The 24,764-nt window shown below is 50.6% G+C and overlaps 8 protein-coding genes across 10 annotated transcripts; 3 read left to right on the top strand and 5 right to left on the bottom strand.

Moving 5' to 3' along the window:
- Nucleotides 1-1,494: 1,494 nt before the first annotated feature.
- Nucleotides 1,495-4,615, top strand: PV10_00313 (uncharacterized protein). Its single transcript, XM_016364368.1, has one exon. The coding sequence runs from the start codon at nt 1,550-1,552 to the stop codon at nt 4,382-4,384; it is 2,835 nt and encodes a 944-aa protein (XP_016228017.1). The 5' UTR covers nt 1,495-1,549; the 3' UTR covers nt 4,385-4,615.
- Nucleotides 4,616-5,319: 704 nt separating this feature from the next.
- Nucleotides 5,320-8,689, bottom strand: PV10_00312. 3 transcript variants are annotated; one of them, XM_016364365.1, is made up of 3 exons: nt 7,987-8,689; nt 7,848-7,934; nt 5,320-7,790 (listed from the first exon to the last, which is right to left on the bottom strand). In XM_016364365.1, exons 1-3 carry the CDS (start codon nt 8,235-8,237, stop codon nt 5,558-5,560), a joined length of 2,571 nt encoding a protein of 856 aa, XP_016228014.1. In that variant the 5' UTR covers nt 8,238-8,689; the 3' UTR covers nt 5,320-5,557. The 3 variants fall into 3 exon arrangements, with proteins under 3 accessions (XP_016228014.1, XP_016228015.1, XP_016228016.1); XM_016364366.1 differs by having other exon boundaries at nt 7,848-8,689; XM_016364367.1 differs by having other exon boundaries at nt 5,320-7,934.
- A 412-nt stretch (nt 8,690-9,101) lies between these two features.
- Nucleotides 9,102-10,914, bottom strand: PV10_00311 (uncharacterized protein). The gene is made up of 4 exons (XM_016364364.1): nt 10,624-10,914; nt 10,412-10,568; nt 9,487-10,357; nt 9,102-9,432 (listed from the first exon to the last, which is right to left on the bottom strand). The coding sequence occupies exons 1-4, from the start codon at nt 10,723-10,725 to the stop codon at nt 9,363-9,365; spliced, it is 1,200 nt and encodes a 399-aa protein (XP_016228013.1). The 5' UTR covers nt 10,726-10,914; the 3' UTR covers nt 9,102-9,362.
- A 988-nt stretch (nt 10,915-11,902) lies between these two features.
- Nucleotides 11,903-12,641, bottom strand: PV10_00310 (uncharacterized protein). The gene is made up of 2 exons (XM_016364363.1): nt 12,317-12,641; nt 11,903-12,270 (listed from the first exon to the last, which is right to left on the bottom strand). The coding sequence occupies exons 1-2, from the start codon at nt 12,613-12,615 to the stop codon at nt 12,000-12,002; spliced, it is 570 nt and encodes a 189-aa protein (XP_016228012.1). The 5' UTR covers nt 12,616-12,641; the 3' UTR covers nt 11,903-11,999.
- Nucleotides 12,642-12,891: 250 nt separating this feature from the next.
- PV10_00309 (uncharacterized protein) lies at nt 12,892-14,091 on the bottom strand (the record flags this gene model as incomplete). The annotated part of the gene is made up of 1 exon (XM_016364362.1): nt 12,892-14,091. The coding sequence occupies exon 1, from the start codon at nt 13,984-13,986 to the stop codon at nt 12,892-12,894; it is 1,095 nt and encodes a 364-aa protein (XP_016228011.1). The 5' UTR covers nt 13,987-14,091.
- A 191-nt stretch (nt 14,092-14,282) lies between these two features.
- Nucleotides 14,283-16,081, top strand: PV10_00308 (uncharacterized protein). Its single transcript, XM_016364361.1, has 5 exons — nt 14,283-14,446; nt 14,509-14,571; nt 14,684-14,778; nt 14,843-15,055; nt 15,114-16,081. Exons 1-5 carry the CDS (start codon nt 14,440-14,442, stop codon nt 15,498-15,500), a joined length of 765 nt encoding a protein of 254 aa, XP_016228010.1. The 5' UTR covers nt 14,283-14,439; the 3' UTR covers nt 15,501-16,081.
- A 1,056-nt stretch (nt 16,082-17,137) lies between these two features.
- PV10_00307 (uncharacterized protein) lies at nt 17,138-19,073 on the top strand. The gene is made up of 4 exons (XM_016364360.1): nt 17,138-17,804; nt 17,866-18,124; nt 18,183-18,348; nt 18,492-19,073. Exons 1-4 carry the CDS (start codon nt 17,792-17,794, stop codon nt 18,618-18,620), a joined length of 567 nt encoding a protein of 188 aa, XP_016228009.1. The 5' UTR covers nt 17,138-17,791; the 3' UTR covers nt 18,621-19,073.
- A 2,380-nt stretch (nt 19,074-21,453) lies between these two features.
- On the bottom strand, nt 21,454-24,381 carry PV10_00306 (uncharacterized protein). Its single transcript, XM_016364359.1, has one exon. It carries the CDS (start codon nt 24,241-24,243, stop codon nt 21,799-21,801), a length of 2,445 nt encoding a protein of 814 aa, XP_016228008.1. The 5' UTR covers nt 24,244-24,381; the 3' UTR covers nt 21,454-21,798.
- Between the last annotated feature and the right edge of the window lie 383 nt (nt 24,382-24,764).

Raw genomic sequence — 24,764 nt, 5'->3', positions numbered from 1 at the left:
TCCGTAGTCATTCTTCCCACCCGACCATCAGTCCCACCGCCTTGGAAGTACTACTGTATCTACACTATAGCGCTAGCTTTGGTGGTGCGTTTTATAGCGAGGCTTCGCCGTCCAATGAGCCTCAAGATCCGCGATCATCTTATCCGAATTTGCCCTACTTGGACTTGACATGATGACCTCTACCATGATGATAACCAGTTCCTCCCATATCAACCCTTTGGCCCTTGGGACCTTGTCGACATGTCTGGATGGCTGGCTTTTCCATTATTAAGAGCAAGCAAATGAATGGCTCGCCTGTGATGATAATTCCCTCTGCCGGCATATTCGAGCACGTACTAGTTCACACCGACAAGCAGATTGCCGATGCAAAGGCTTGTGATCCGCGAGCGAAGCCTTGTAAGGCGAGCATGTCACATACGAGTACGCACATGTGTAGATATGCTTGGAATGCCCACATGGGCACCACTTCTGAATGCTCATACGTAAGCCAAGATGGTTACATCAGACAATCAAACTTGTGATGCATCAGGCCAGTCACCGAGTCGACGGCCTATGAGTCCACGACCCTCTTATGCAATCAGCCAAGGGATAACGAGTTCCAAGAGTGCTTGGAAGGGGGAGAGCCAAGTCATGTCGAGTCTGGCACAAGTCAAGGTAACTTCTACTATGGACCCAAAGTCATGGAATTTGGCACCGATTCATCCTCAATGACCCAAAAGTCGGATTGAATATACGGAGTACTAGGTGACTCGTCCTTAATGGACACCGGTCCCACAAAGCCGAGATCGAGGGTCTACCAATAAGGACCTAATCTTCTTCCCTCGCCCTTCGTGGTCGTCGTCTCGAATGTGCTCACACGCTGTTGATATCAATTTGCGATTTGCCCGTCATTCAGCCGAATCATACACAGGACTGGCATGGATGATATGAAGCAGGCTCGTCATCTCCAAGTCGGACATTCTAGTCGGCTTCGGTGGCCCAATAGATTTGATACAGATCGAAGAAATCGCTATGGAACTGGTTGCAGCCACATAACAAACACAGATTATGGATTTTAGAATGGGTGTGGCTAGTCGAACTACTATAGTTCATTATATCAGATATCGAGTCTTTGGTCACTATGATAAATGTAAATACCGCCTATCTACCAAGAACCAAGTAGAGAGACATGTCCATTCATATCTGTCACAAAGAACGTGACTTCAACTGTCGGCAAAACTGATGATCCGAAGTATGCCAAGTCCCACACGAGTCATGCAGAGTTCCTGAGAGAAGATGCCGCGACTCGCACTTTGTGACCCGCACTCCCTCCATCAACACGACGCGTCGCGAGCCTACACACACTGTGGGCTTATCTCATTATCGTCATTGTTCGCAACGCAGAATCAATATCAGACTCGGACGCAGAGTCGGTGTTGGTGTCGCAGCAAAGTACTCCCCCACCCCTTGACCCCCCTTCTCACGGCTGTTCCTAGTCCCAAGCACTCAGAGCCACCTGACAGTCCTCCTGTGTCATGCTCTCGACACAGTTTCCTTCCTCGTCCCCTCAATGTCGGACCCCAGGCACAGTCGCATCGATGGCACTTTGAGCTCACTCTTCGGAAGCCTCATCCCTCCCATTGCCGCTGACGAAGATGATACGGAAATTGAGGCACGCATCACCCAGGCAATCGAAAATGCAAAGACCATCGTTCACGCCGCAGGCTCTCGTCTCCCCACAGAGACGAACCAGGCGTCGGATCTAATTAAAAGAAAATTACTGCGGGAAAATGCCTCACCGGAAAAGGCTGCAAGATTCAGTAACCTGTACTCGAGGCTACTAGCCATCCCCGTCCTCAATCAGAAGTGGGCAATCCTCTACCTGCTGTATAAACTTTCCGACGACACACTCACAATTCCCCCACACCGAGTGCCGCTGGCAGACTCCGATAATCTCGCCAATGTTCCCAGGAGACACCTTCATTCGACCGAAAAAGCTTCTCCGTTTCACGAATCTCCAGAACACCAGGACCACGACGATTTATCTCGCAGCCGCACAGATGACGAGTCTGTTGCTCGGGCGAGGGAGCAGGCACAAAAGCCGGATCAGAAACTAGACGATCATGTGGCTTTGCCCCAGCGCGAACGAGAGACCTATTCAGAACCAGTTGAGCAAAAGCGATGGACACCCGAACCATCAGAGGTTGAACTTCTCCGAGATCTACCCTTCAACTTGCAAGGCGTGTCCTCCACACACTTGAACTTCACTACTTCCGCTTCACTAAGTCTACCTCCTACACTACCAATTCCTATACTATCCTTGTTGCACGGATTGGCGGAGCCGTGTTTACTCTATCGGGGCCTAGCAGAGTACACTCAATCACCAGATGGTGGTCTCATGGACCAGAGCCTTCGTTCGGCCATCAATAATGAACTGCGCTCTTATCTAAGCCTTGTTGCGTCATTGGAAACCGAGATCAGACAAGCGCTCGCTACAGCAGGAGCAGGCGCCGATCCCAAGGCCATCCGATTAACTAGCGTCACCCTCAAACGATGCTTCATCTGGACCAGAGATGCCACGATGGGTCTGCGACTAATGATGTTGATCGTCGAGGATTCAAGGCAAAAGCGTGGAGGTAAATTGATCTCCCTAGTACACGGCCTATCGTCCTCACATGGCGATCCATTCGTTGCCGCCTTTGCAGAAAGACTTTTGGGGCATGTTGCTCGACCTTTCTACGAAATGCTAAAGCATTGGATCTACGATGGCGAGCTGATAGACCCCTATCATGAATTTTTCATTGAAGAGCCTGACCCCAGTACTCTTCCAGCCATCGATCATCGACATGTTGCTACTTCGGTGTGGGAAGAGAAATACAAGTTGAACTCGTCCATGGTTCCGTCGATCATCTCCTCCGAGTTTGCTAAAAAGGTCTTTCTCATTGGAAAATCACTCAACTTCATTCGACATAATTGTGGCGATTCCGACTGGGTGATACAATACTCCAAATCCAACTCGAGGTCTCTGGATCATGCAAATACTGCCAATCTCTTCTCTTCAATCGACATGGCCTATCGAACAACTATGTCACGACTAACTCACCTCATGTACACAAAGTTCGGTCTTTTCACTCATCTCACAGCTATCAAGAAATATATGCTGTTTGCGCAGGGTGACTTTTTTGAGTTGTTGATCGAATCTTTGGCACAACACCTTGATCGGCCCGTCAATTCCATGTATCGTCACAATCTCACCTCTCAGCTTGAGCACGCCATCAGGCACTCAAATGCACAATACGACGATGCAGAAGTCCTCCGACGACTCGACGCACGCATGCTTGAGCTGTCCTCAGGCGAGATTGGTTGGGATTGCTTCACTCTGGAATACAAAATTTCTGCTCCGTGCGACGTGGTCATCACCCAATGGGCTAACACCCAATACCTCAAGATATTCAACCTCTTGTGGAGGATAAAGCGAGTGGAGTTCTCGTTGAATTCAACCACAAAGCGTTGTATGACGGGAGCTCGTGGCGTTCTGGCCGCGGTCAACGACAAACTCGGCCATGATTGGAAGCGAGCGAGATGTGTAGTTGCAGAGATGGTCCATTTTGTCAACCAACTCCAGTATTATCTCCTATTCGAGGTGATCGAGGCGAGCTGGAAGCTGCTCGAGGATGCCCTCAACAAGCCTGAGGTTACCCTCGACGATCTCATTGAAGCGCACACGACATATCTTAACAATATTACGAAAAAGGGGCTTATTGGCCAGCAACGACATCCGGTGACCGGCGCACAGGAAGACAGCCTCGTCGTTCAAGTCCATCACATCTTAAAATGCATGCTCCACTATCGGGAGGTAGTTGATTCGCTGTACTCGTACAGTGTGGCCGAATACACTCGAAGACAGCAGTTCAGCGCCAGGATCGAGCAGCGAACAGCTCAAGGAAAATGGGGCATCACGGAAAAGGATCTTGTGGGTGATTCGGGGTCCAGTACACCGACATTCATGCGCCCTTCCAAGCCTGGACCACTGCTCCCCGAAGACAACGACTCGCCTCTGATGCCACAATCGGCCCATCCCTCCTCTGACGATGAAACACACCTGGGCTCGTTACGGAGTCGACAACTCCACCTATCGGCGGAATTCCGCTCCCGCCTCAGCATGCTTCTTTACGACCTTGCGCACCAACCAGATGTGGACCTGCGCTTCCTCGGTGTGGTGATGAACTTCAACGAGTTCTATACTCCCATCAACATTAGAAGGCAGCAAGCACGAAGGGCCCGCGAGAAACGTGAGGCAGAGAGAAAAGCGCGAGAAGCGACCGTGTCGTCCTCAGACCCCAACACATCGCTTGACAGAACTGCCGCAGAGACCAACTTGAACAGCTCCACAACCACGCGATGACCATGTTGGATGATGATAGTAGTAACTGTGGCCACAAACCCGAAGGGCCAGCCTCGTAAAAACGATATGACTGTAACGAATGTCGAAAGCATGAAACCCGGTACTGATCTGGACAAGACCATGATCAACAACACATATAGGCAATGAGCATAATCGAAATTGCAAAAGCAGTGACAGATCTCCAAACCCGCCCTTTTCTCCCAAACAAGGCTGAGAATTCTTAACCTATCGACAGTTTCTCAAATGTGTCTCTCAGCGGGTGGTGGCAACTTTCCACCCACCTTGCAAGGTTCTGAGGTTAGATTGCTTTTGAGCCGCGACTCTGCGACTCCTATCATTCGCAAAAATGCGTCAGCACGTGTTGTTTACGCCTGGGTGGAAAAACTGTACTTGATACACGAACGACAAGGGCGCAGGGGTTAATTAGGGGTGAAGACGAATGTCAAGGGCCGGGCCGTGACCCCGCGTGGAACTCAAAAGCCCTCAGCAAGCCTCTGCCTGATGAGTTTATCTTCTCCGCCATCAATTCGTTAGCCAATCTACCAATTCGGCGGCGTGGCGGACCCAGCGTCTATCGCTGGCATCATCTTTGCAATTGCTCAAGTGGCAGGCGAAATTGGCAAGGCCATCTCGAGACTGCGGCATATGTGTGAGTTGCCTAGACGGGTTTACGCATTCTCCGTGGCTTTGCTATATGTGACATGTTGACAAGATGTAGTCACTACTTGAAGCAGTACACAGAAATTGAGGCCTGCACAGTGAGTAGCCTTGGAAAGAGAAGGAGCGATTCACGGGTTGAATGCACCTATCGAAAACGATGGTCCGTCTGCGGTCAACTGCCCTGTCTTCAATATCAGTTTGAACCCCCCTACAGGCGAGGGAGCAGAAGGGAGCGGACCATAGGGGAAGCTGACTAGATAGTTATAAGTGCAAGATCACAGTGATAGGAAACTAGCCGGCGCAAGAGTGCTGAAGATCGACAGTTCGAGGATTATGTATATATAAGGTAAGTATCTATACATAAAGGGCCTTCCGGGGATTTGTATGCAAACCAAGTCAGACGTCCAGATAGCCCCCAACTCCGGCTTATGCGTGGGGGATTTTCCAACCGGCCTGTTGGAGAACCAAACAAAGACCACAATGAGATCTCAGATCTTTTCACATCCATATGCATCATGAATCCAGAATCCGTGACGTCTCAAGTCCAGCGTCGGCCTCTTCAAGCTCACGCTCCAACTCCCTCGCCAACTCGTCGTCCGAGTCTTCGACCTCGGCGTCCTCGAGCTCCTGTTCTTTTTCAATGGCTCTTTGTTCTTTAGAGATGTCTTCGTCGATGTCCAATTCATTTGGTGTGTCCGTGGCCTCGGAGTTTCTCGCACTGTTCACATTTGCCACGGTTTTGAGTCCACTGCCTCCGGTTCCGTTCCAAGATGACCCAGGCGGGCGTTCAGTGTCTGAAAGGTCATTCTCGAAGTCATCTCGCCGTCTCTTAGCGGCCCTACGCTCTCTGTAGCTTAGAGACGATGCCACGGATTCTGCTTCACTCTCACTGTCCATCTCGCTTCCGAGTAATTCCTTGAGTTCGGCGTCGATGTCTGCACGATCATTTTGATCAATGGTGATTGGGCTGCCGTCGTCGATAAAATCTTCTTCATCGTCCTGAGCGCCATTGTTAAGCGATTCATCACCAGATAGATCGAGCTTGAGCTTTTTCCGGACAGGCTGATCGTCCTCCGTATCCACGCCTGTCGTTTCACCATCTGATGACGAAAGCAAGAAATCATTCGCACTCACATTCGTCTTCTCGAAAGACTCTCCGAGGTCACTTGGCGTGCTCTGTTTCTGCTTGCCGACTCCTGGGAGTAGGTATGGCCGCTCGTCCAATTTTCGCCACTGCTGCATGGACTCAACTAGCCAGGGCGTGCCGACAACTTTGATGCCGCGCTTGACTGCTTGTTTGACTTTGGCTGTCCCAGGACGAGCGGCAATAAGGTGGGTGACATCTCGACCAACCTTGTCAGTGATTGTGGCACCAAAGCTTTTCGCCCAGGTACTAATGTCGGCAGTTTGAATGTCAGTCCCGAGAGGCAGCACCCCACTGAAGACGATGGTCACTCCCGTGAGGACTCGATGTTTCATCGCCGGCATGACTCTCTTGATGTCAGGGACCAAGAGAAGGTCAACCGCGGTGCCGTCATCATCTTCTGGGTTCGGAAGCGCAATTTTGCGTGTTCCAGCGAGCTCTGCAACCCGTCCGCCCTTTCCTGCCAAGCGCTTGCGGTCATACTCTGCGAAAAAGGCGGTATGAACAGCCGTCAAGCTGGATTCAAGGTGAATCAATTCTTCGTCATCGTTCTTTAAAATACTGTGGCGCGGCTTCGACCTTTGGTGAGAGGGTACATCTGACGAGTCTGACGAGTCGCTAGAATCAGATTCCGTGGATTGAGATGCTAAGGCGTCGCTGTTAGCAATGGCCTCTTTCTCATCTCGCTCATCTTGTTCCAGTTGCATCTTGAGAAGAGGCTTGTCTGCAAGTTGCGACGTGATGATTTCCTCTTGTCCTTTCGTTTGTAATTCTCGCGCAAGTGGGTCGTCTCCTCCAGCCATCGCCATGAGCTGTTCCAGGGCTGAGGCATCGGTCCCGTTGGCTGCCTCGTTCTCAGACGCTCCATTGGCTGTTGTAGGTTCGTCAGTAGAATCTGTACCATTGGCAGATATTGACTTTGGCTCTGCTTTGAGGGTCGTTTGGATTTCTTGCTTTTTGGGCAGAAAACTAGAGTTGATATCGCCAATTCCAACGAAGAAATCGAAAGGGGTGACGCGAATGAGATTTGTGCTCCATTTCCAAACATCACCTCTGTCATCGATGATGACCACCATTTTGGTGTCGACGGGAAAGAGCCGTTCAAGATGCTTTGCGACCATGCTGCCGCTCTCATCTCGACTCAGTATCCTGTCTCCGAAATATTTGTGGTCTGGGTCCACGATCATAGCAATCTGTTGTGCATATTGTCGAGTGCCCATAGTGTAGATGTGAAGCTCATAGAGCTGAGAAATGTTTTCCAAAAATTCGGCGAGGCCAGGTCTCAATTTTATATAGTACCAGCAGCCGCGCATGCCTGGACCATCATCAATGAGCTGAAAAGCGCGAACATCTTTGACAGCTTCATAATTTGGGTTGTCTTTGTCCTTTTGCCATTCGGCTATTGTGGGATCCACAGCCGCATGAATGATTGTCTGATCAAGATCAACGACGAGGGAAAGTTTACGGGTGGAAAGTAATCGGCGCTTAGATTCTTCGTCGATTCTGTTGGCCTCTTCGGTAGAGATGGTAAGATGAGGAGTGTCATGAGCCATGCGAATGGGTGCGCGGTCAGCGTCGGTAGTCTCGCTTCCTGCTTGAACTCTGAGGACACGTCAGAATGTTTGTAGGAACGAAGGGCAAGGTCGAAGAGTTACTCACGTGGTCATGTCCTTCCCGCAATTGGTACACATGCCCAAGAATTGGACAGCATGAGTACATTCCTCCTCAATTTCGCAGATGTCAAGACTAGTGTGTAGAATTAGTAAAGGGTATTGCAGCAGGTAGTGGCGCGACATACGGATGACCGATAACATCGCCTTCCCAGACTCTCCATCCTTTGATTTTTCCTTCTAAGGTGCTCTCAAAGTGAGCGACAAATTTCTTGTCCACTTGTCTCTCCTCGTCATCGTAGCGACTGCCTTCTTTGACCTTTGTGACATAGGAGTAGAGGAACAGCGGCTGGTTCAAGGTAATGTTCTCGCCGACTGGTTTCTCAACCTTGATGATAGTGAGGGGGTAGTGGAGGTTTTTGGGTAATCGCAATAGCATTGCAAAGGAGAGGCGACCATCAAGGGCGTTGGCGGGGGCATGTGAGTGGCGCAGGGTTCAAATGAAGAGGATTCCAACTGTGGAAGAGTGACGGTCTCGGTAGTGAGGAAGAGAGAGAAAGAAGTGATCAGGCGGTTCCTAGAATAGGCGTGGATTGATAGGGATGCGTGCGTCGAAGGGAGAGAGGGTGGAGGGAGGTATCAGGGCAACACCAGGGTCTGGTTGGTGGAGCAGATTCAAGTCGAAAGTGGGAGTGTGAATAGAGAAGATTCCTGTCAATGAGGAACTGATCTAACTTGTTTGAATAACAGCCGGACAGGTACTGTTGTGTATCGAGATGGAAGAGCTGGTACAACGGGTGGTACTTCAGATACGGTGGAACAATAAACCAAAGTAGTCGTGGTATGTATAGCAAAGTCGGAGTAATAATTGCAGCTGCAGTCGACTCCAACAGGTCTGTCATTGCCTCACCAGGTGGAATCTCAAGCTCCTCTTATGCTCAATGGCGAAGGGCGCTAACAGCCTTGGCATCTGCCACTAGCCCCGCTTGTTGCCGTCTCGCCGTCATCGGCCAGCCTTCTGCTATTGGTTGAGGCAGAGCAGCGGACACGCAACTGTCGACAAGTGACAATCAACAGCTGCGACTCTTTGTCAATTCATCTGCTGCAACTGTCCTAGGTTAGTCAAGGTCACGAGACAGCTATGTCCTCTATCCAAAGTGTTTCAAAGACCATGGATGCGCATCTTTTTTTCCTGCCGTGCTCTTCCATGTCTTCCAAGCGATTGAGGGATGAACAATATCACACCACACCACACCACACCACTACAGGTTTTAATGAAAGGATGATCACTCAGCGTACCACAGGGCAGCATTTGTGTGAGTCTGGAGCCGGTCAAATATGGAGGATGATTGGTGCTCTTCATTCTTATATAGTAAACCTCCTGTGCTTTCAGGCAAATAATTCAACAATCATGTATCAGAAACCCACTTGACTTCAAAGTTCGTCCACGTATTCATGGTCGTGGTTATAACTCGCACACATAAGGTGCACAGTCCCTTTACTTGTCCTTTTCACCTGCAGGTTATTGCGCTCTGCTCTCTGGGATACCAGACATAGGTCAAGCTTATTTGGCCTTTGCCAAAGCGACCGAGTCGGTACCAAGATCATATACACTGTACCATTTTCGGAGGAAGCTGAATCATGTCAGTATTGGAAACACAATAAAAAAAGGAAGGCACATCGCTCACCTGTCACCGAGAATGGCCAAGGGTCCAGTGGGGGCTGGGAAATCCATGCCCATAAAGCTTGAAATGCAGGAGCCCTGGACCTCCAAGATGTAGTCGTAGGCGGTGATGTCGAACTTGTATCCGCTGAGCTCAAAGCTGACATCTGGTAGAGAGTCACGCTTGTCACATTCCACTGTGTATTGTCCGTTGAAGCCCTTCTTTGCACCAATCTCCTGGTTGAGCAGTTCTGCCAAGGTAGAAGGGAGAGCGATGAGGGAAGTACCGGTGTCAAGAATCACGCCGGTGTTGTCGAGATCTGCGGTCTCCTTTCCAAAGGTGATGGAGTCAAGGTTGACTTCCCAGTACGCCTTTCGTCGCAATGGAATCTTGATGAGCTTTCCTGTGTAGTGGCTCTCATCAACGCCTCCAAATGTGGCTTCCGACTCGGTTCCATCATCGGTGTTTCCAAGGTAGAAAGCGAAGACGGGCTCATCAATCAGCTTCTGATCAACCATATTGTAGAATGGAGGAGGAATGTGATTGACGGCAATAGAATCGTAACCCAATCCCAGAATTCCATCAAATCGGCCAAAGGCAAAGGCAAGGCCAGGCTCGCTGGTGGTTTCTCCAAAGAGTTGATCTTTGATGGTCAAGTCGCCGATCCGCAGGACATCTTGGGAGATGAAGCCTGCGACCTCGCCAGAGCCATACCGAATGCCAAATTCTGATCCATTCTTTTTGAAAGTTGACGATGCAGAGGAATCGTACTTCTGGTGGAGGTAGCAGGCGATCGATCCGCACTCGGTGCTAGGGACCCAAAGGTTGGAGCTGCCAGTGTCAAGAACCACCTTGAACTCCTGGGGAGGGGTGCCAAGGGCGATGGTACTAAAGTCTGTCCATCATTAGTCCGCCTGCAAAACAACCTCGTGGGTGTCTTGAAGCTTACACTGCGCATTCAAAAAGTTCTCGACTGGAACATTATGAGGTCCTTTCTCCAGATCAATCGAGGTATGCCTGAAGATGTCCTCAGCTGGACCTCCGATCACCTTCTGACTGTATTTGTGGCGAAGGGCGTTGAGATGATCGCCAATGTTGGCAGCACTCTGTCATTTGGTTAGCGTAGGGTTCAGAGAAGGCCATAATAGTGGATTGACTGACAAGCTGGTCTTCCAAAGGCACCTTTTGGAGCTTCATACGATGAATTCCGGCATCGGCGGCTCCAAGCAGCGCTGCTGCTGCGACGATGAAGTCACTTCTCATCTTCAAGACGAGTGGATGCTATCGCCAAAAGAACTCAAGGATAGACCACTGCGGAAGTACAATACGGGATTGTGATTGCTGATGGGATGATAAGAGATGAAGGAGGGATGGGAGGATGTTGATGAAGACAACGGAGGAAATGACGAGTCCTAGCCAGACAAGAAGAGTGGCTTAGGAGAGTCGGAGGATTGGGGTGCAGGCAGACCGTTTGCATGACGGCGGAATGGTGCCAGTAACAGGTCTCAAACAGGTGTCACGGGTGCCCACACTACCATCCACTCCTACCGCTTATGCCCATTATTACGTTGGCCCGGGGCTACAACTAGCCGGCAGTAAACAACCTATTGCGTCGACTCTGGGCCCAGGGACGAAGTGCGCAACCAGCCCCTCTACTTTCTCCTCTACTGGCCCTAGACAGGCACCAGCGAAACTATCGAACTGCCTGCCAAGCCTGACTCTCGGCCTTATCTGACCCCCACCTGGTTGCTGCGTAACTGAGTTGGGGGAGAACCTGGAACACAGAAACAGAGAGAATCCCTGGCCATAGCCATTTGGTATCAATCACCATACATAGAGTGCTCAGAAGTACAATTCTTTCTCTCCGAGAGTGTGAGAGGATGCATATGATTATTGGCCGAACGTCAAAGATGGTAGAGCTTCTGGCGGTGGGTTGCCTAGTGGGCTGGAAGCAATCAATAATGAGGTCATCGAAGGTACCCGTCTGACCTACAGCCCACGGTGCCCACCTTAAACAGCTATTTGCCCCCCAGCGGCCGAGACCCAGACAGGATGACATCCCAAGCTCCAGGCCTACGTTGGACCAAGCACATACGAGTACCCATCTACTATCGTGGACTTCGACCATTTCCCGATATTCTTAGCAACGTGGCGTACGTGGCAAAGTCGGCCATATTCTCGGACGATGGGATTTTGATTGCATTGAAACGCACACTTCCGGTATAGGTACATGTTGGCGCGATGGCTTTGCATGATGGCGGTAGTGTTCCTGCATTATTAGGTACCTCTCATGCCTACACTCAGGGACCCTTCACACGTCACTCGTCACTCGCCCGCCTGTCACAGCGTGGAGAATTTCCCCATAACCCCGATCTTTACTTAGAGCTAATGCCGCGGCCCGTGTGACCGTCACGCCTTTCATTTTGTAAAGTTGTTGCTGGGAAATCAGCCTCTGATTCAGACGCTGCTGCGCATGCATTTTACCGGCTACCTCCTATCATACATGGGAATCATAATCTGTTGATACAATTTGGGCTTTATGCACTCCTCTCAACTTGCGATCTCAAGCCAATGTGCGTTCTCAGTCGTCTCTTCTTCATTGGTAGGATTGTACCAGCTGGAGCAGCTTGTAGTCCCAGCTGTAGTAAGATACCATCCACATCGTGCTCGGCCATCCGCTCAATATCTGCAGGTGTCGTAGGAAAGGTAGGAATGGCAGCGCCGGTCAATGGGTTAAGGAATGGCGAAAGCCGATCAGATGGGCCCGAAAGATGGGTATTCTGGACCCGGGCGGCACTGTTGATCTCGCTTTCCAAATTAGTATAGCGCTGCTGAATTGAAGGGCAAAATATACCTTGTGCTTAGTACGGTAAGAAGGCTCTGATGAGAAGTTGTAATTCTTTCTTCAAGGTGGGCGAATCGTTCTCTATTTCTTTCTTCAAGGCGGGCGAATCGTTCTCTATTTCTTTCTTCAAGGCGGGCAAATTGTTCTCTGGATTCGTTCCTCATTTGCTGAATCTCGACAAGAAGTCTCTCACCACCGGCAATCGAAGGAAGATTTGGTAGTTTCTGAATTTCATCGGCTGCAATACGAAACGCGTGACTGAGCATATCGAAATCCGCCTGTGGAGCGGAGCGATTTTCTTCAGCCATGATGGTGATGGGCTGGTGATGGGAAGACGCGGCGCGGCGGTGTGTGTTTACAAAAAGGTGGGGAAGAGAACCTCCAAAAGTGGGTGGCTCCTACCGCAACATTCGGCAGCAAGTTTCCCTGCAACTTCCTTTTGTCATGCAATTGAAAATGGTCTGGAATTTCGCACCTACATTGGTCGCGCAACGAGAGACATTACAATCTTTGAAAAGAGATTGGAGCATGAAACTCTAGGGGTAGGGTTTGTCTGAAGAATGTGTCTGGGGAACAATAAAGGTTTAGTCGCTATCATCGCTATCGCTAGATGAAGAACCACTGCTGCTCGTTGCCTCTTCCGATTCACCGCTGCTGCTGGTTTCTTCCTCTGTTTTACCACTGCTACCATCGCTGGAAGTGGAGTCAGAATCACTTTCACTGTCGCTTTCGTCATCGCTGCCACTCGAACTGGAACTCTCGTATTCAACCACCGCAGTTCTGTTCTTTTTCTTCTTCTGAAGAGGTTTCTTGGTGGTTGACTCTGGCCCGTCAAGACTCCAGCTCAAGATCTGTGGGCGGGATTGATGGCGCAGCCATGCTTTCAACTCTTCTTCGTCCACTTGGAATTCCTGGTCCCCGATGGAGGTGTCGGTGCCGCCGCCGCGGACTGTCTTTTGCAAACATGCCCAAAATTGATGCCTCAAGTCTTTGTCGGTTCCGTTGGTTTCTTTGCCAGAGTTTGCTTCGTCGTCTCTCACTTTCTCCAAACACTCCTTTCCAAGTCTTTCGCGTGCCCCTGCACCCTGTAGACCATGGAGATATCGGCTCAGCGCTAGGTCGTAGTCTCGAGGGATGTCGGTCTCTGAAAAGGCATGTTTGAGTAGCCATATCTCTCGATTCTTGTTGAATTTCCATGATGATCGATCTTGGTGGTACTGTGTGAGATATTGTAGAGCTGTGTCAGGTTTACTGTTGTTTTGACGTTGTGGACCTTTGGACTGAGACTGTAGGCGTGATACGGCGTCTTTCGAATCATCGAGTGAGCCCGGCTTGGGGTCTGATATCGAAGCCACTTCGTCCACCGGCTTGGTGTCATGAGAAAAGGAGACTTTCTTCTTCGGGACTTTCCTCTTAATCGAGCCGACGTCTTCAGAGCGAGCTGAAATTTCTGTAGAGTCGCTGCGTGTGATCTTGGTGGGCTGGGAATTCTGGTTTGACGTTTGCTCCGTTTTCAGTCGTTTTTTGGGTGGCTCTGAATTGTGTGCTGAGTCGTGTAGACTCTTGTCAGTCCCATTGCTTTCAGCTTCCTTCAAGTGGCCATTCGTGAGAGGTTTCTCATTGGCATTTTTTAGTTTGAGACCCATTCGCTTCCAAGCCGGAACAATCTGTTGTGCCATTTTGCAGATGCGGCGGTGGGCTGAGTCGAATTGAACAAAGTTGAAGTGAGCCCGTTTAGCGGAAACAGTCGAGCTCAACAGCTGTGAGACCGTCCCAGGACCAACATGAGTTGGCATGGGTATCACTTATTCTTCGGAGGTAAATTTCTAGCGTAGGAAACTTTTCCTGTGCCACAAGGGGGGTGTGGCGCTAGCGTGTGGCTGATTGATGCGGTCAAGCAGGGAGACCACCAATGACATTCGCAGGCATCGCGAGTTGCGCGTTTCCTCAGCCATCTACTGTAGACGTCCAGATAATTACAAAAGGACCAACTTCATCCTGCCCCTACCATTGCAACGAGCCCTTTGTCAACAAAAGCCCCTTCTTATCAAGCTATAGTCCTTGGAACATCTCATCTTCTCTCTTTTCTCCGTTTGATTGGCCCGATATACCTCGGTTGAAAGCGTCCCAAGATGTCTGGTAGGTTGGCCTTGCCAGCGATGAGTTTCGGAATCACCGAGCTGACCACTTTCACACACTAGGCAGCGCTGGGTACGATCGGCACATTACCATCTTCTCAGACCAAGGCCGTCTATATCAAGTCGGTATGTTCTCGCCGCTCTTGCCATTCCCTCCTACATGATGGCCGCACCGTCCACCGGAAGGCGTCTCTTGCCCAACTCAAAAGAATGATTCTTACGATATGAACACAATTAGAATATGCCTTCAAAGCGATTACTGCCGCCAACATCACCTCGGTGGGAGTGAGAGGAAAGTCTTGCGCAGTCGTCTTGTCACAGAAAAAGGTTCCGGTAAGACGATGCTTCTATCCAATGGGTCATCGAAGGCTTTGACAACTGACGTCTCCCCTCCCAGGACAAATTGATTGATCCTTCGTCTGTCTCCCATGTGTTCAAGATATCACCTTCAGTTGGGGCCGTTATGACCGGTTCCATAGCCGATGCAAGAGCTTCAATAGACCGAGCCCGTGGCGAAGCGGCGGAGTTTCGATACAAGAATGGGTACGAGATGCCGTGCGATGTCCTGGCCAAGAGACTTGCGAACATCAATCAAGTGTATACACAACGAGTAAGTTGCAACGGTTGGCTTGACCATAAGCCCTGCAACATGACTGATGGAACCTTAGGCATACATGAGACCTCTAGGGGTTGCCACGACTCTGATATCATTGGACGACGAATTTGGCCCACAGCTGTATAAGTGCGATCCGGCAGGATACTACGTGGGCTACAAGGCGACGGCGTCGGGACCCAAGCAACAAGAAGCCCTCAATCACCTTGAAAAGAAGCTGAAGAACAAAGAGGCCGCTCCCGGCAGCTGGGAAGAGGTGGTGGAGTTGGGTATCACCACGCTCAGCACGGTGCTTAGCGTCGACTTCAAGAAGGGCGAATTGGAGATTGGAATCGTTGGTGGACCAAAAGCCGACGGCAGTGAAGGAACCGAGCACGAATTCCGAACGTTGACGGAAGATGAAATAGAGGATCGGCTACAGGCCATTGCGGAGCGTGACTAAATCTGGAGTGGTGTAAGGAGCGATTCCAGCCAAAAATCAACGTGTATCATCATATGGCGAGGTGTGGATATGCTGGAGCACCGCGCTGGACAGGGGTTCTTTCACGGGTTCAGCTTAAGTTTATGGAGAACTAGCGTGAGAACATTGGGGGCCATTTTCTGCATGATGTGGAACAAGACATATGGCGTATTCCTCTAGTTTGAGGGAGCCAAGTCAATTGCAGTCAGCCATGGCTTTTGAAGTCCCTTGGGCCCGATTTATGAACCTGCAGCTGTGTAGATTGAAAAACAAAGGATTGGGTGCGAAGGAGAAGTGGAGTCCGTAGCCTGGCATAACAGCATTAGGCGGTAGGACCAAACAATTCATTGTGAGGGAACAGAGAAGAAAGAGAGGAAGGAGTCGCGGCTGGGATGGGGCTGATGAGATGAGGCTGGTGGACGAATCAAAGGGCAAACAAGACGGAAATACTTGGGAAGCTGTGACTTGGAGACTTGGAATTGTAATGTGAGCATATACCATCTCGCACGTGCCTGTCTCCATTTTCTGCTAGGTTAGAATGGGCTTCACAATGGCGATAACGGAAGTCATAGGCCTAGTATCCACATCCCTGTAGACCGTCTGTGTAGTGCACGTCTCGAATGGTAGCGAAGAGACAAGGTAGAGGGATGGGAGCGAATAAGATTCAAGCACGAAGGCTCAGCTGTGACAGACGGTTGACTGGACGAAGATTCCAACGGCGCCGTTGCCAGCCAGGGCGCGTGTTCCTGCCGTAAAAGTGGCAGCGTCTGGAGAGGGTTTTGCAAGTCTGTGACCGCCAGACGAGGATGTCGACTGTCGAGGAAGTAACTTGGTGGGGGCCTAGGCGTCTGGTGGGCAGGAGACTGGTTCTCTCATCGACGAATATGTCCTCAGCTGGCCAGATACGGTTGGCATACCTGTGAAAGGTCAAAGCTTATACTCGTGGGCCACTTTACCGAGAACTCAAAGATCCCATTCAGGAACAGTGCCATGTGCAAAGGCCCAGAGCCTGACAATGCTGGCATCAAGAAAGTGCGATCTGTTGGGGCTGGGCGGAAGCGAGCTAGCCACTCATCTGCCAGATCTCACAGGACTGAGAGGACAAAACTACCGTCAGACCGAAACAAAGCTCGCATGGAAAGGTTGTGGGCTAGAACGCACTACTACTACTTAGTATCACGAGTACTGAGTACTGCGTACCTGCCTTAGGGAGTGAGGTAGGGAGGTAGGCGTGCACCGTACCTGCCTCAGGTACAGACATCCTTCCTTATCTTTGGAAGGAGCCAAACCAAACTTGGTCAGCGGTCCTCGTGTTTGTGTTTGCTGTTTGCCTCCGCTAGGACTTCGCTGGCCAGCCCTTTTGGGATCCTTGTCCCATGACTTTCGGCATCTTTGACGGTTGAACGATATGGAAAGATGGAGCCAGTGAGTCCGTGAGTGAGGAAAGGCAGGAATTCCTTGGGTCAGACCCTGATGTCGTTGTGCCCCATTCTGGGCCGTGTATGGTCATGACGCCCTTGCCCTTGTCTGTCTCCGATACCTCGTCTACGGTTTCCCATCCTCTGGCTGTCGCTAAGTTTTTGTTGCGAGTTGGTGGCTTGCCTCCCGCGTGCTGATCTCCCCGAAGCAATTGATGCGCTACAACAGAGCCTCGACGGCTCCGCTGCCACTGATGCAAACCTGCTGCATCCCGACGTACTTTTTCTATCCTGACACGAGCCAATGGCGGTTCAATATGACTCCAAGCCGTCCCTACCCTCTTCGAACCTCCGTCGAACCTGGCCTTGTTAGTCTTCAAAGTTGCCTCCAGCTTTGCTGTCGCTGCTTGATCGTTGTCTCCCCTTTCTTTCACAGCTGGACAGCCTGCTTCTTTTCTGCATTCGCTCCGGCCCGTCCCAACCTGTTGAACCGACTTCTAGCCTCATGACTGGTTGAAGGGCGGGAAAGCCACGATATTGAGGCTTTCAGAGTGATATCGCTCACCGTCATCAACTTCAGGATACTTTCAACGTTTAGCTGGGGGGCTTGGAATACAAAACAACACTTGCGGCCGTTGAGAATGCTCTCACTATCACCAAGAGACAGTCCTTCCTCGCCGACTACTCCACCAAAGACGCACCACGTGCACAAGTCGCTCGTTTTGCATATCCTCACACCGGTCGAGGAACCTCTGTCAACATCCCCAAGACCCTCGCAACTGTCACCAGGTCTAGTGCCTCACGCCGGTCTTTGACTCTTTGGTGCGCTACTCTGAGATCCTTAGTCTTTCCGCCATGGCAGATGGAAGTAAGTGGCACACCCATCTCACCACCCATCCGAAGCCAGCGACGCTAACACGATGGTTCAGAGAACGAAGCTCGTGCGATGCGGGTTCTAGAGATCATGAACGACTTCCGGACACTGCAGATGCACATATCCTCACTCGTCAGCCGGAGTGAGGCCAACCCTCCAGACCAGCAATCCTACTACTTGGACGGGTACGTGGTCCTTCGACAAAGTGCGGCAGAGTCACAGGCGATCCTCGCCACTCATTACAATCCGGGGAATTTGGGACTACAAGCTGGCAACGTTCCGGAGACTGAGGTCCAAAAGGCGACGCTACAGAGGTACGCAGAAGAACAAGCATAACCCAACGAAGTGATGTCCTCAATTAACATGGTGTAGAATTATATTGGATTCCTCGACGCGACGGTTTCAGGCTCACAAAATCTACCTCCGGGCATCAAGTGGGATGAGATGGGTTCAAATGCGGGCTCGTATCTTGAGAGGAGAACAACCGAGTCAAAAACATGCCAACGCATTGCGTACCGCTGATTTACGCCTTCGTGAGGTGAGTTGTGACAGTGTCGATCGTGATCGACACTTTCCCAGCTTTGGGAAAATTGCCATGTGGCATGCCAACCAACCTTGGAAATGATCGGCAATATAATTGCGGAGAAGGTCACACCAGTGCTGACCATGTTATACTTTTAGGAACTAAATCAGATCACAGATGACCACGTCGTCAATGATCTGCGCAATGCGGACCGACGAAAGGGGTACTGGATCGACGAGGACCCGACTTTGGAGAGAATGCTGTCGTGGATCAGAATGCAGAGATGATGGGAGCGGGGGCAGTATGCAGAGTACTGGGGGGCTGGCTTTGCGAACGAGCTCACGCTCCAGCTGGCACTTGGGTGACCGTTGCAAGTCAAGGCGATGCGCATCAATCATGAGTGTAACTGCGGGAAGGAGGGGATTGGATGTCATCATGACGATGTTGATTGGTCTTGGCAACTGTTTTCCTGCTGGCAGGAACGTGTTGGCAACGACAATCTGAAAAGAAGGGATCATTTGTATTTCGGGAAAGGCAAAGCGAAGCATAGTTTGGTGTTTTGGTGCTCATGGAAGTTGTTGCTCAAAGGGCGTAAAGCGACAGGCGGACCTTGAGATATGTTTGGATGGGAGGTGGATAGAATGGCAAGGTGCCTAGATACCTACCTAGCTAGACTACGATGGAAACCAATGGCTCGAATCGAGGCAAGGCCACGCGGGGTCGCTCCTTGGTAATTTTGTCTTTCTTGGAGGGGCAAAGTTTTGGAAGAGACCAAGACTAGGACTCCTTTGTGTGTAGTGGTAAGGGAGAGCAGATTTCAGACGCGACGATGGAGGAGCAACGGGTCGGGCCCACCAGTGATAGTTGGTACGGAGGTAGTGATGTTTGATGAAAGTTCACCAAAATTGCACGAGGCCTGAACGCTCTAAATCAGGTGGGGTCAGAGCGCTGAATCGAATCGAATTGAACCGAGTTGGGGGGGGGGCCACGTTAGGGCCACCTCGGGGCTATACCTCCCTTATGGGGAGCTGGAAGGCTGAAGCCTAGCCTAGTTTGTTGAAGCAAGCGGCCTTCAAGCGGGCTTAGCACCAGTGGACACTTCTTTCGCCTCGGGACCAACTAGCCTCTTAGAGAGTAGTTGTGCCTTTATTGTCCGGACCTGCTGACGTGTGACTGGTGGGTTTTGAAGCGGTGTTAAGCCCGGGGCCTCTCAAAGACAACAGGCGGTCGAGGGAGCCATCTCGGGGCGCCCGCTGGGGAGGGGCCATAACCCATCACCATGCGGCCCAGCGCTTTGATCAAGATGGGATTCGATGCGAGGCGCATCTGCCATGCGAGACCAGTGATGGAGCTAAAAAAGAAGTACATGCACGCAATGCGCTACGCATAGACATTGATGACATGGACATGGACTTGGACGTACTGTTCCTAGGTTCCTGGGGACGTATGTCCTTGTGGTATCTATTATCGAGGGTAGCCAACCACCATCTTTTGTTCAATGATGACCAGTACTTGTCCCGTGTTGTAAATACCGATGCACATACAATAGACCTGTCTGTGGGCCCGTGGCCCATGGACATGGCGACCGCCAGTGTCAGTACGGTGCAGAGATACAGAGAGCCACAGAGATCAGCTACAACGACTTTCCCTTTCCCTCGTTTGAGCCTTGCAGTCTGCCTAGGACCAAGCTCCAACTGAGGAAGTCTGAAGCAATATATCTCTTTGTCCTCTCTGTCAATTTCCCGCCACGGTTATGCCACGTAGATACATACGGAACGAACGGCATGTCATTGTCACAGTCTTTGTGTGTGTGTGTGTGTGAGCGTACGTGTGTGCGTGCATCGGAAACGTCAATCGGCCAATTTCGATGACGTTACCTGTCACATCACACGGCAATGAGAAGAAAAAAAGGTTCTTTTGTATGGAGGAGAACCTAGGAGAATTATTACTTGCTCCGATTTAGGACGAATAGAAGGTCCAGCCATGCCCAGAAAAATCAAGGAGTACTTGGAACTTAGAACTTAAGAACTTAACTTGTCAAAACCTCAAACTTAATCATGTCTCTATGGATCGGGTTGGGAATTTCATCAGCTTGGAATACCAAGATTCAAGAATCGACGTTTGAGTTGAGATTCGTGGTTTCTGATTTTTCCTGGTTGTGGTAGTGTGTGGTTCCTGTTTCTTGCTGCTTGCAACTTGCATTTTGCCATCTTGAATCTGGAGTCTTCTAGGCCAACTTGGCACTAATCGCTGCCCCGCTGTACCCGCTTCAATGGGGCATATCGGACATTGGGTACTGAGGTGTCCCTCGGCCACGTGCCTTTCGATACGACATGCCTAGGCATCTAGGTGTCTACGTGTCTGGTCCATGGATACCAATGATTGTGAGACAACGGGGTACGAATCAATCAATCCAGAACCAAGGCCTGGAAAATCTCGATGCGAGTAGCCCACGGTTCGGCCGGCGCCGCCCTGATAACAAAGACCCAAAGACAATTGCCATCGGCAAGATGACTTTTTCTCTTTTCTCCTAGCAAGTCCACAGATTCACACCAAAATTCCAAGACTGATAGGCGACTTTGGCCTGATCATTTGATTTATCTTAGCCCTGGAAGGGAGGAGGAAGGATGTTGAAGTATGTACCTTACAAACCCGATGATACACTGCACGGACGGACGGACGGACGGTGTTCACCAAGTCCACATCACGGTATAAGTAATTCCTAGTGGCAGTGGAAAAGCCAATCGAGTGTACCAAGACCCTACTATACCGTAGTTGCAGATCCGATATGCACGGTATAAAACATTAGAGACTACCGTTATGAGTAAGCACATATGTATGTCCTCGTATCTACGGAGTCTTTAAATGGTGGAGGTGGGAGGAGGGGGGAGAGTTAGTCCTTAGCGGGAACAAAATCCTCGCTTGGACTCGGTCTTTTCGATGCATCACACTACAGCACACGCATACACGCTACGGAGAAGAGATCCCCCAACGTTCAGTCACTTGGAGCAGTGTTGATCACATGTACATAATAGTATTCCATGGATGTTAGGTAAGTGTCGGTGTGCTACTGGAATAGAAAACATGCAAGGCTTCCTCATTTTGGATGTCCTATATATTCATAGCGTTTGATATGATCCAGATATCAGAGATTGGTACTGTATCCATGGCCCGAAAGACAGGCTTCTGTTCGTACCAATCGTATATGCCACTGCGCTATACCTAGAGACCACGGTGTGTACCGTGCAAAACCATCCAGCTCATCCAGCTCACCTAACCCAGTCTTGTTCTCCCTCATGACAACCCCAACCTTGACCTCCCACACGTGGAAACCAGACGCAATAGACATGCTGAGTTGTTGTATCTCCCAATTATCGATCAGAGTTGAGATACAGACTTGGCCGAAGATCTATACCTCACAAGGTCATCTCTCAACCCATGCCGTATCTTGCCTCCCACCCTTGTTTAATCCAAAGAATTATTAGCCACGTCTGGATCCATACTTTCCCACCCACCGCCCAGCGCAAAGTATGAGTCGTGCTCCGCCGACTTGGCAAGCTCTCGCACATTCATATGACCCAGATAATAGGGTGTACTTATACTCGATGCTCGAGATCCTGCGACCGCCGTTGATTGCAGTGGAGAATGAATGGGTACGACCTGTTGTGGTGACAATGGTCTCGCTAAACCCATAGAAGAAGACGTTGTCCCTCGCTCTGGAGCAATTCCCGGTTCGCCTGCACCGAATGATCCATGTCTGGAAAGCATGACATGGCTCGGAGGACCACCTTCACTTTCTCGTCTGCCTGTCACTTCCGACGTGTCTGGTGAGCTGAACCCTAATGTCGTCAACAAGGTCCCAGCGTTGGAGACGAGTCTCATGACTAGCCAGTCCAAAATAGCATCGTCGTAGATGTATCTCTCCAATATTACCTTGGCTTGCTGCCAGTTGCTGATTTCAAGTTTGTGGCACACCATTGAAAAGTGGACACTGAACCACTTGGTATGCAACAGGCTTTGATCCGGATCTGAAGGGGAAGGAAGCCCACTGAGTGATGTGCCGCCTTGGTGCATGCTCGCTGCAGCTGCAGCGACGTTCCAATTTCGCCTGACGTTGCCACTCTCCTCTATGACCGCGCCCGGCAACAACAGGAACAACAGAGTATCAGACCGGACGAGAGAAGATGGTCCTGAACCAAGTCCCATGCGGCGTGCGTCGCTCATCAAGCCCATCAACATTGTAAGCCTGTCCTGTAAGTGATGGATGGGTATATATCCTACACAACAATTGGCCCTGCTAGTGCGCATGATGAATTGAAACGTGTAGCTGGCCGCAAGAAGAAGGCAACTGTTGAGAACCTGTTGTAATCTCGGTTGCCATGAGAGTCGGGAATCGAAATCGGCTGGCATGTGAGATTCTGTTTCAATCATGTCCATGTACATTTCCACATCGAGTCCGACCAACGCGTATTGGCGTAAAGCCAGCCATTCGAAGATTGTATTAGCACGCATGCTCTCTGTGCTATCGTTGGATAAGCTCATAGCAAGGCGATTGGCGTACAGGGCTTCACGATGTAGAGTAAGCAGAGAGAGAAGTTGCAATGGAATCTGTCCACCTGCAGGATTCCATGGCGCTCCTGAAATCCCCAAGACTTGTCGGTCGCTGCTCATGTATGGCGATGGATCGAACGCGAAAATGTCGGTCATCTCTCGCAGATCTTCCTCCTCATGCCAAGATCGAGGTGCCCATCTATTCAACTCTATCGAAGGTCTTCTGGGCAAATGGCTGGCCATGAGGATGTCACATATAATCAGAAACAATTTGAGTAGCATGTGCACCTTTTCAAGCCCGTTCTCGATGTTTTCCAAAATTCGAATGCTGGCGGTTCGATGGACGTCGCTGGCTTCGACATCGCCGCAGTGAAAGCTGTAAGTTGCAGATTGGTGCATCATGTTCAAAGCCTCTTCTTCAGCGATGTCGGGTGAAGCCAACCTGGCGCGAGTGGCTTCCAAACATTTCCCATGATGATGAACCCCTTTAGCGAAGAGGACCGGTGTTGCCGCCGATGGAGGAGAATAGTTGGTCACGAAACTCAAGGCTCCTGCAAACAACCCATGGAGCATGGCCTCATTGCATATGACGGCCTCATGTAACCAGTCGTCCATCAAACGAGAGATGGGATGTGTTGGATCAAGGTAGATGGAAGCAGGCCAGAAATTGGACATGAACCCCAGGCGCCATAATTTGATCAGCGAATTGAAGAAGCTGGATATCGGCAAGGCTGCGGCTGCAAAGGGGTCGGAACTCCCATGTCCAATTGGGCTATGAGGATCTGTGCTTTGAACGTATTGGGTCAGAAACGCAACATAGTCAGAGGGAAGACGGAGATCCGACGTCGTCACAGCAGATCCTGTTGGCCTGGGATGTGCAGCTGTGAAAGACGATGGGCTGGAGGTCTTGGAACGGAGTGCCGCAGATGACTGCAGACGAGGACTCTCCACGACTCGTTTTCTCCTAGTGGGTGACTGAAGTCTTAAAGGAGATGCAAAGGAGTGCTTGGCTGGACCGTGATCCTCAATCTTGTCACCGGCATCACCATTGTGTTGTGGAAGCTCGCCAGATGAAGTAGCACCACTCCTGGAAGGACTTTCGGTTTGATTGGCACTGGCCGACTCACTCGATGCAGCAGTTGCCTGCTTTTTCGTTCTTCGGGCAATCTGCATGGCATGACTCCTGACGGCAAAGACCTCTTCCCTCTTACGGGTTCTGAGATTGGATGCATTCTTGTTGACGAAAAGAAATGGACCAGATGCTGCAGGAGGTCGGGTTGGGGATGGCAGTTGGCTAGAGTCGGGGTCCTGATCAGCCATTAGGGTAGGTATCCTTCTGCTCTGAAAGCAATCTTCCATAAATGAAAGTCGTTGTAGATTATGTTATGCTGGACTCAGGATCTCACTTATGTCCCAAGCAGGAAAAAGACACTGGGGTTGATGGCCAATGTTCTAGGGGATGGCCTCGGCCTTGTTTAGTGTCTATTTCCACTCGACGCGGATTGCCCAAACATATTATGTACCAGTCCAACCGGGTAGCGGAGAGAAAGCCCAGGCCGATTGAGCATAGAGAAACGAGCAATGTAAAGAACGCAAGCTCGTGACTGGTGAGAGCAGGCCTCGGCGCGCATCATGCTGGCGAAGCAGTGTGTACATCTGATGGGCAAGGCTGTGTGGCAAATACCGCGCAACACCGTTGATCTTATGGGTGTGGACATGCCGGAGGTCACCCCGAGGCTTGTGCAGACCGACTTGCATATTATGTGGTACGACGAATAATAGACTGAAGGGCACAAGTCCTGAGGTGTGAGTCGGGGCTGTATTGTTGGGGTTTGAAACCAGTGTCGTACACGCAGAGTGTAAAGCTAACGAGGGACTTT

The sequence above is a fragment of the Exophiala mesophila genome (assembly GCF_000836275.1).
Source record: "Exophiala mesophila strain CBS 40295 unplaced genomic scaffold supercont1.1, whole genome shotgun sequence".
Lineage (NCBI taxonomy): Eukaryota > Fungi > Ascomycota > Eurotiomycetes > Chaetothyriales > Herpotrichiellaceae > Exophiala > Exophiala mesophila.
This window is presented reverse-complemented; position numbering and strand designations above follow the sequence as displayed.